The following is a 9950-nucleotide window of genomic DNA, read 5'->3' as shown; positions in this document are numbered from 1 at the left end:
CAATTTAATAGAAAATTTAATTTGTGTCATTTTGTCTATTGCCTAGAAGCCTTGCAGCTGTGTGGAAACTGGCAAATGTGCAAATCTATATCGGGTTCATCCGATGTGTATGTTCACTTCCTGTTAAGATGCGGTGATAAGACACATGGCCAGAAATGTGCTAATAATAGCCAAAATGTAAAAGCGTGTGTGAGCAAGCCCCAGGTCAGCATGGTTCAGCATCTTTATCCTGTCTTTCTCCTGCAAAGTGAGCAAAGATGACTGAATACTACAGCATGAAAAATTGTGACCATTTAAAACTTCTATAAAAACCAAGCACATGAATTTTGCTTCCCTGTCATGTTTGACTAATTCTTTAATATTATTATTACTATAGCAGCTTATTCAACCTTTTCAGGTATCCCTGTGAGATTTTGGGTAACATTAATGAAACCTTTTGAAATAAGCGTTGCAAGATTTTTTTTCATGATTATTCAAATGATTGCATTATTATTATTATTATTATTATTATTATTATTATTATTATTATTATTATTATTATTATTTATTTTATTTTATTTTATTTTATTTTATTTTATTTTATTTTATTTTATTTTATTTTATTTATTTATTTTTAATTGCAGGCTAATTAAACCTGACATTGATATTTTTTGCAGGAATGTGCCCAGGTTAATATTTCTTTATAGAACCAAACACTTTGAGAAAGAACCATTTAAGGACCTTTATTTTCCATAGTATATGACAGTTAAAAGCTATACCTGAACCTTTATAGGTACACCACAGAAGCCATAGAACAGTATTTCCCCATTATAAGCGTTACAAAAAAATGCTTAATTATCCAAAAACAAAACAATTAAAAGAAACCTTTCTTTCTAAGAAATATATTTAGCCTTAGAGTCTTGAAAACAATGAGACATCTTAACAAGTTTTTTTTAATGATTTACTGAAATAAATAAGGTGTTTGTCTGAAACAGTCAAAGTAGAGCCTTTTAAGGCGCAATAGAAAAATGCTGCCAAATACTTTTCATATTAAGCCTTCAGTGGGATAACCTTTATCAGCTGTGTCATTTAGCAAGTAAATCCATTAGCTGATTTTTCTTTTGTATACAAGGTCATACATATGATGTCTTACAAACTCAATGCCACTGCATGTTTATATGTTCAGATGATGTTGCCTGTATTACGATGGTGGTAACAAATGTAAAAGGTTTACTACTCTTTTCTATTATCTGGGAATTTTCACTAGACTGATTTCTAGTGATTCATATAAAAAATGTTTACGCTTTACACAAAAATCTAAATGTTATTATGAAATGATAAAGTTACTGCATGCAATTTACCCTGTAACTTACCCCAATGCATATTTAATAGACTATATTATTCTGCATAATAATAATAATAATAATAATAATAATAATAATAATAATAATAATAATAATAATAATAATAATAATCCAACATGATACTGCACAGCGTGTGCGTTAATACACGCTCATTTCTCACACCAATACATCTCACATGAGCTTCCTCGTGTGTCAGAGAGCTGATGGATTAATCTGAGTTAATCTCGGGTTGCTAAGGACCCCAACTCATCCCGGTTTGGGTAAATAAGGCTCAGTGGATCACTCGGACCATACTATTAATACGCGCGTGGTGCTGGCATCCCCCGGCCCTGTTCCCCTCACCGGTCTGTGTTGGCGGTGAGCCAGCAGTTCCTCGGTGCGCGGCAGCTGGGCGCATGCGCGTCGTGAGATGGCTCGGCTACGTTGCTGTGTGAGACCTCTTTAGATTTAATAATGAAGTAAAGCCCGCGGAGCGCGAGAGCGCCTGGAGCTAACTTTAGAGACATAAACAACAGTAACCAAAAAAGAACCAAAAATACGAAAAATACGCGTAAGCCTACGCGCGCAAGGCCCCTTGTCTGCGTTTTTGCGGGCGTGTTTGAGTATTTGTGTGTGACTGTTAGGGTTTCTTTCTTCTTCTTCTTCTTCTTCTTCTTCTTCTTCTTCTTCTTCTTCTTCTTCTTCTTCTTCCTCTTCTTCTTTTGGCTCATACAGTTCCGCTTCGTTGCGGTAGCTTGGGTGAGTTGTGGTGAAGTTGTGGTGCAGGAGGACTGGCGCTGACTGCGGTGTGCGCGCTCTCCGCACAGACGCCTTTTTCCTCCACCGCGCTCCAGGTCGCTCGAGCGCGTGAATAGTTTTGGACGAGCATGTGAACGGAGTGGACGGAGACGCACCGTTTTGGACCGTTTTCGGAGACCTCAGACCACACAACTCCTCAGAGTAAGTGCATCAGTGTGTGTGTGTTTTATTTTTTCTCTCTGTTCGTTTGCAATTAGTTTGCTCTAAATCTTAAATGAATTTATTCAGTTATGAAATAATAATAATCAGTGGCACGTACTTTGCGCACTTGATTGTGGTGATCCAGAGCTGGAGGAACCTCATTATGAAAACAGTCAGGAGATTATAACCTGTGACAGTTTAAAAAAAAACAAAAAAAACTTCAGCTTTGAACCTCGATTTTTGGTGTAAACACAAACGGCATAATTTCCCACTTCACATTTGGTGTTTTTCTCAACAATGTGATAGACCTTTACATACTGCACCAGATCTTCATTCTAGGCTTGTACACATTCAGGTGCTTTACACTGATCACTTCTTCCATCCGGAGCTGATACAGTTCTTCAAAAAATCATTAAAAAGTCTTAATTCGCCATGTAAGGTGGATTGATCTCATGTTTTGTTTTTTTTGTTGTTGTTGTTTTTCATCATCAGGACGCGCTAAAAATAAATGAAATGAGTTCCTCACAGTTTGTTAGGCGTTTTGCGTAAACAATTTTTACATTTCTGTCAAATAGGCCACATCCTTATCGTCCGTCATATTGATCAGTCTCTGAGAGTCTTTGGATGACATGTAGAATCCAAATATTAATATAATAACAAAATATACTGACCACAACTTTATTTATTCATTTGTTTGTTTGTTTATTTGTTTATTGACTAATGGGGACATTTAATTACAATTCTTAAAAAGTTATATTACATAAAAAATTTAATATTATATTATATACGTTTCTTCTTCCTTTATTATTATTAATTAATAATTTATTATTATTATTATTATTATTATTATCATTATTATTATTATTATTATTATTATTATTATTATTATTATTATTATTATTATTATTATTATTATCTCCATCACACACAGGCGCGAGGTTATGAGATTCCTCCGTCTGTAGGCTATACTGATCCCACTCGTCACGTCCGTTTTCCCACGTGCCGCGTGTGTTTTTGTATTTGATACGAAGCAAACGGCGGAGAAATATCATCCCGACACCGTACCCGCCGTGGTGCCGGGCAGCGGCGCGCGCTATTGGCCGTGGGCCGCTTTCTCGCGCGCGTTCTGGGTAGCGACTCTGCCTTTAATGACCCGATAACGGAGACGAGGACCCGCAGATTATATTACACACACACACACACACACACACACACACACACACACACACACACACACACACACACACACACACACACACACACACACACGCAGAAGACGTGACGGAGGTGGAGGCCACACGGTATCATACAATACTTGACCGCACAATTAATCCGAGCCCAGAACAGCAGAAAATATAACTCCTCATAAAACTTACAAGAGTGTACGCATTGAGGAATAACCGTGTTGTAAAGATATAAATTGTAGCATAAACATACACACACTTGTCGTAGGTCTCGGACCCTCTGAAGGCACAAATGATGACGCACTCAAATCTAGTGCACTTCGCTTTTCTGGCACGAGGTCATCATCTTAAACTCTGATGAAACACAAGTGTTTTCATTTGCAGCTCTTCTCAAGTTGCCTGTTTACATTTTGGGCTTATTTGATTTGTGCAACAATGGATTGCAGGTGACAAATTCGGAACCAATGCAAGAGTCAGTATCTTTAGATGAATTGATAAAAATGTAGGTGAAATATGCAGAAATGTAATATGATATTGTGTAGAAATATCCAAAACACACACAAAAAACATTTTGTTGTTGGTGTTATTGTTGCTGTTTGCTTTACAACTCAGTTCTGCTGAATTATATATACGACAAAGATAATTTTTCATAGGGTGATGTTTTCTGTTAGCAGATAATTGTTTAACGTTTATGGAAGGAGTCTCCGGTGTCTGTGCTTTGTAACGGTTAGTGATATTTATTTTATGCGAGTCAACAGGACAGAAGAGTTTGTGCTTTTTGTTTACTCAATAAAACGGCCATTTTTTTGGTTTAACTTGAGTAAAAACAGAAGCAGACAAGGGATAACAAGTGATTTGTCTCATGGACAGACCATAACATAAAACGTAACTGTAAATGTTCATTATTAAGTTTAAAAAAAAAAAACTGTTGTGTTGGCACATTTCAGCTGTTTATTGGAAAATGCCCCACAAGCACTCAGTGAGTACCTGGACCTTACTGGCTATAGGTTACCACGGTAACTTCATCAGTCCTATACTGTATGTAAAACCATATGGGCTGGCCTACTACCTGAGTAAATATTTTAGCATGTACGCATATTACCAGACAGCTAGCTGTGCTGATGATAACTGCAAAAGCCTTTTCTTACTATTTGTTTGTTAACAATGTGCCATCTTAATTAGTTTAACTTTCTGTTCTCTAAAAGGTTTAGAGTTTACATGTTGGACTTCAAATGTCAGGAAAAGTTTGGCCTCAGAAGTTTTAGTACACATAATTTCTTGAAACCTTAAGGTAAAGAACTAGGAAAATTATTATTTATGTATTATTATTAAATCCACCAAAAGGTTCTTCGTGGGCAGAAACACAGAGGTCCTCTGGCATTGCTCACTGCTCAACAGGAAGCTTTCTGATAGCTTTATTTTTAAGAATGTTATACGGTGGCAAGTTCCGGTCGGTCAGCGTCGCCTCCATATTTAGTCTAGGGAATGAAATTAGCACATGCTAACATCATCTATATTTAAAAGATATAGCTACCAGCATGCTATCTCTCTCTCTCTCTCTCTCTCTCTCTCTCTCTCTCTCTCTCTCTCTCTCTCTCTCTCTCTCTCAGTGTGTAAACTGGAGTAAACATAATGAGTAAAAAGGATTAAGCAACATATTGTTTAATGATGTAACTAACACATATGCCAAATTTCTCTCTCTCTCTCTCTCTCTCTCTCTCTCTCTCTCTCTCTCTCTCTCTCTCTCTCTCTCTCTATCTATCTTTCTCTCTCTCTCTGTCTCTCTGTCTCTCTCTCTCTCTCTCTCTCTCTGTCTCTCTCTCTGTCTCTTTCTCTCTCTCTCTCTCTCTCTCTCTCTCTCTCTCTCTCTCTCTCTCTCTCTTTCACTCCCCCCCTCTCTATCTGAAAGAAGACAGAAAACATCCTCTCTGATACTAGAATATGAATGAAACTGCTAAATGACGTTTACACTAACCCTAGCGTATTTGGCCGGTCGTCCTGCTGTGGTGTTGAAGCGTGCGGAGAATGGTACACGTCTCTGAATGCAATGGCAATAAAGTGCACTGCCATCCACTTTTAAACATGCAGGTGCTGTTCAAATCATCTTTGTTTAATAAAGACGTACTGGCTGCGAATAAATGTAGCTATTATTAGTATTATTTGAAATAGACTGGATTTGATTGTCCTTCTGTGAAGGGTTTATAGGTTCGGCTGAATTAAATGCTGAATTAAAAGCTTTGTGAAGTGTGTGTGTGTGTGTGTGTGTGTGTGTGTGTGTGTGTGTGTGTGTGTGTGTGTGTGTGTGTATGTGTGTGGCAGCTAGCCTCTGAGGGCATGGATAACAGTAAAAATCAATGCTGCTCGGCTCCCTCCCCACTGGGCATTAAAGGCTAGAGTTTCAGCACACAGCGACACTGTGCAAATGAAAAATTAAAATGATGTGCCCTTCAACCTGCCACACACACACACACACACACACACACACACACACACACACACACACTGCAGCACCCGTTTATACACTCTACTAGGTGCACTTATCAGAAGATTAAATGATAGACATTAAAGTCATTAAAAGCCACAAGATGTGTGTTTGTGTGTGTGTGTGATAGAGCAGAGCGAGAGAGAGAGAGAGAGAGAGAGAGAGAGAGAGAGAGAGAGAGAGAGAGAGAGAGAGAGAGAGAGAGTAAACAGCTCAGCAGAATACAGATTGGCAAAATCAATATGTTTAACACGGCATAGCTTTTTCATTTCTTTTTTAAATTCTTGAGCACTTTGTTAACAAGCATGCAGATGTATACAGGAAACTGAGATGATATTCAATGTGTTTTATTCATTTGCCTTATATTCTTATCCTTAGCAAGTCACGATCGAGAAAATATCCAGTCGTATTAGTCGAAGCCGAGCTGATCGTGAGTTCTGAGTTGAGAGCTAATTTTGTTACAAGACTCTGCAGAAGTGCTCTGGCATGCAGGGATTTGAACTCACAACCTTCTGGTTACTTTTTACCTTTTGGCAGAATATTCAGCTTAACTGCTATCCAACTCCGACGGAATACCTGTATATCATAAGTGTTAATGCACTTTTTCCGCAGCTCTGACACTAGCATCCGCTCTAATTTAAAGGACAACAAGGTTTATTTTTAAATAGTTAACTCTATTAAAAAAAAAAAAAAAAAAAAACGGATGTTAAAGACATATCTTATCTGATCCGGCGAATTTTTCTGAACAGAGACGTTTACTTAACAGTTACGAAAAGAGTTAGTCTCAGGTGTCACAGCTTTGTAACTCTCAGTACCTCGTCCCACCATCCGGGAGTCTTCCGGTTAAAGGTGTTCACACTTTGTGGTTTCTTGTTAACATGACAAGCTGCATTTTTTTATCTTATTAACTTTAAAAGAAAGGGTAGGGTGGGAAGAACTCATGGCATTCCGCGACATTACACCGTGTGACATTCATTAATAAATTCAAGGTGTAATCAGTGTCAAATTCGCCGCGGTATAAGAGGAATAAAACAATCCGACTCATTCTTCGGGAGTGCGATATTTCTTTGCCAAATAAAGAATTAATATCCAATAAGGAGAATATCAGGTACAATATAAAGAATTATTTTTATTTTTTTTGCCCACAAAGTAAATCAGGTCCTGGAGAAACCGATCGTCTAGCCGACTCGCTAGCTCACAAATATTTGTACTTCCCTGTTAAAGGTGCTTCAAGTGAAACCGACTTCTCTGCATTCTTTTCATCTTCATCTGAAGATCCTTCAGATATTAAGTCTAAAATTATCTTCATGTGAAATTATCTTCATCTCACTGCCGTTTAATTGAATATAAGCGCTCTTGGCACACCACTCTGATGTATAAGCGATGTTTAGGTTTGGACAGCGATGAGAATAAGAGACCCAGCTGCAAATCCTGTTATCGATGCTCTCCTGAAAGGTTTATACTGTAGTATCATTACATGCATCGTTAAACATTTTGTTGCTAACAGATATCCAGAAACATTCCTATGGCTATTAGAATTCATTTGTAATTCGATCAATTTTGATTAAGAATTTTATTTACAGTAGCAATTCAGAATAACGCGTCTATTCTACACCATTATATATACTGCTTAACGCACTGTACACGCTATAAAGTAGTGCATATAATAATACACACTATTTTTTTTTGTTTGTTTTTTGTCCTGCACTGTCTTTTGTCCTGCACTGTCTTGTTTGTCTTGTCCTGCACTGTTTGCACCAGGTTGCACAGTTGCACTTTATGTAGCTAAGACTAGTTACATGTCCTTAGCCCTGTCTTTGTTATATGTAGCACCATGATCCCGGAGAAACCTTGTCTCATGTCACTGTGTACTGCAACAGCTATATATGGTTGTAATGACAATAAAAGCTTCTTGACTTGACTATAATTCGTTTCCACACGAAAAAGTAGTGTGTTCATTGTGAATGAAAATGATCTAGTGTTAATTCGTGTGTGTGTGTGTGTGTGTGTGTGTGTGTGTGTGTGTGTGTGTGTGTGTATGTGTGTGCGTGTTGGCAGGTCGCTGGATCAAAGCGTAACAGTGTGGAAGTGATCGACTGATGGAGAATACACAGGAGCTGACCGATCAGGCGGTAGGAGAGCTACACACACACACACACACACACACACACGCACACAGGCACAGTGGGCGGTTAGCCTGCATTGTGGTCTGTGTTATGAATCAAGTTTTCATTAATCTTCTGATATAATTACTGTCATATGGGAGCTGCCTCTGTTTTTCTTAAAAAGCTTTTCAGGAGAAGTGAAACATGGCAGTTTTCCGCTGTTGTGGTCTGATTGTCAGGATCCCTCAAGGCGTTTAGAGTTGATTTTTACTGCCACATGTGGCACAAAGGGTACAGTCAGCTTTCAGTGTGTTTCAGCTGATGTCTTCCACCTGTTTCATTTCTTTCCTTTGGAGTGTAAAAATCGGGTCAAACGTGATGTGAGTCAGTGCTTCAGTTCGACGGCTTGTGTTATTTTGTACTGTTAGTCCATCGTTGTGTAGTGGGAGTAGGACGAGGACTCGATCAATTTTGTCGTTATGTCTTGGTCAGATCAGGATTAAAAGGTAGAGTGATGAGATTAATGAACATTGCATGCACAGAACCATGTCTTCTCATCCATAACCCACTTCACTGGAAGGTTTTGCGGTTCTTTTAGGAATGTCAGCAGAGTTCTGTGTATTTATGAAATCCTACAATGCTTTAAAGGAGGTTATTAGGGTCTTAATAATAAGTACAGCACACCCAATGCACTGTGTTGTTGTAGGGATTAGGAAGTATAACCTTCCCAAAATATAACAATAACTACTGGGTTCATAAATGAAGCGTGTTGTTGAATTACATTACAGACGGGTACGACAGACTGAACAAAAAAAAACATTTGAAATGAACTGAATCGAAACAAATTGGACTGAACTGAATTAGGCTGAATTCAATCGAAGTGGACTAGACTGAATTGGACTGAAATAAATTCACCTAAACTAGCTGAATTTAACTGAACTGAACAGAAATGAGTCGAGTCAAACTGAACTGAATGTAAGTGAAGTAAATACAAATGAATCGAACTGAACCGAACCGAACTGAACCAATCTTGAATTAAACTGAGCTGAATTGAATGAGAGCGAGGAATAATGAGAGAGAGAGAGAGAGAGAGAGAGAGAGAGAGAGAGAGAGAGAGAGACAGACAGACAGACAGACAGAGAGAGTGAGGGGAATAGAGCGACAGAGAGAGAGAGACACACACACAGACCAATTAATAATAAATACAATTTCATATAGAAGAGAGAGAGAGAGAGAGAAAGAGAGAGAGACAGACAGACAGACAGACAGACAGAAAGAGAAAGTGAGGGGAATAGAGCGTAAGTGAGAGACAGCGACAGAGAGAGACACACACACAGACCAGTTAAATAATGAATACAATTTCATAAAGAGAGAGGTCAGAGAGAGAGAGAGAGAGAGAGAGAGAGAGAGAGAGAGAGAGAGAGAGAGAGAGAGAGAGGTCTGTAGGCCACCCAGGCATGGACTGAACATTACTAGTGGTTTTAATACTGAGCAGATGAGGTCTGAGTGGCTGAGCACAGTAGCCATATGGGCAGCACAAGTTTACAGTGCCCCCCCCCCCCAACACCCACACACACACACACACTTATACACCCCATATCTCTCTCTCTTCTATATGAAATTGTATTCATTATTATACTGTGTGTGTGTGTGTGTGTGTGTGTGTGTATGTGTGTGTGTGTGTGTGTCGGCTCTGCGGCATGGTGTAACAGGTGGAAATGTTGCTTGCTGTTTGACTTATGTACATGTTTTGCTATTAATAGTTCCGATGGTGTGCAGTCGGGCTCTCTGACAACATCAGTCTTGTGTGCGTTTGTTTGTTTGGACGGTTGAATGTAGAGCAGCGTGACTCGGGTCTCTCCTGCACATCCTGTCGTATCAAGCCGAATCCGCAACA

General features: G+C 38.8%; 1 protein-coding gene across 7 annotated transcripts in view; it reads left to right on the top strand.

The window, feature by feature from the left end:
• The first annotated feature begins 1732 nt into the window (after window positions 1-1732).
• Window positions 1733-9950, top strand: part of eya4 (EYA transcriptional coactivator and phosphatase 4) — a 46880-nt gene continuing 38662 nt past the window's right edge. For 2 of the 7 annotated variants that reach the window (XM_027171390.2, XM_047807161.1), the window contains exons 1-2: window positions 1736-2282; window positions 8007-8080. In XM_027171390.2, the coding sequence (XP_027027191.1) occupies window positions 8048-8080 (33 nt within the window). In that variant the 5' untranslated portion in view covers window positions 1736-2282; window positions 8007-8047. Of the gene's footprint in view, window positions 2283-8006; window positions 8081-9950 lie in introns of all 7 variants that reach the window. The other 5 variants (XM_047807159.1, XM_047807162.1, XM_027171384.2 and 2 more) reach the window with 5 other exon arrangements.

Source organism: Tachysurus fulvidraco, chromosome 23 (genome assembly GCF_022655615.1).
Source record: "Tachysurus fulvidraco isolate hzauxx_2018 chromosome 23, HZAU_PFXX_2.0, whole genome shotgun sequence".
Taxonomy (NCBI): Eukaryota; Metazoa; Chordata; class Actinopteri; order Siluriformes; family Bagridae; genus Tachysurus; species Tachysurus fulvidraco.
The sequence above is the reverse complement of the archived record's forward strand: the minus strand, read 5'-3'. Positions and strand labels throughout refer to the sequence as shown.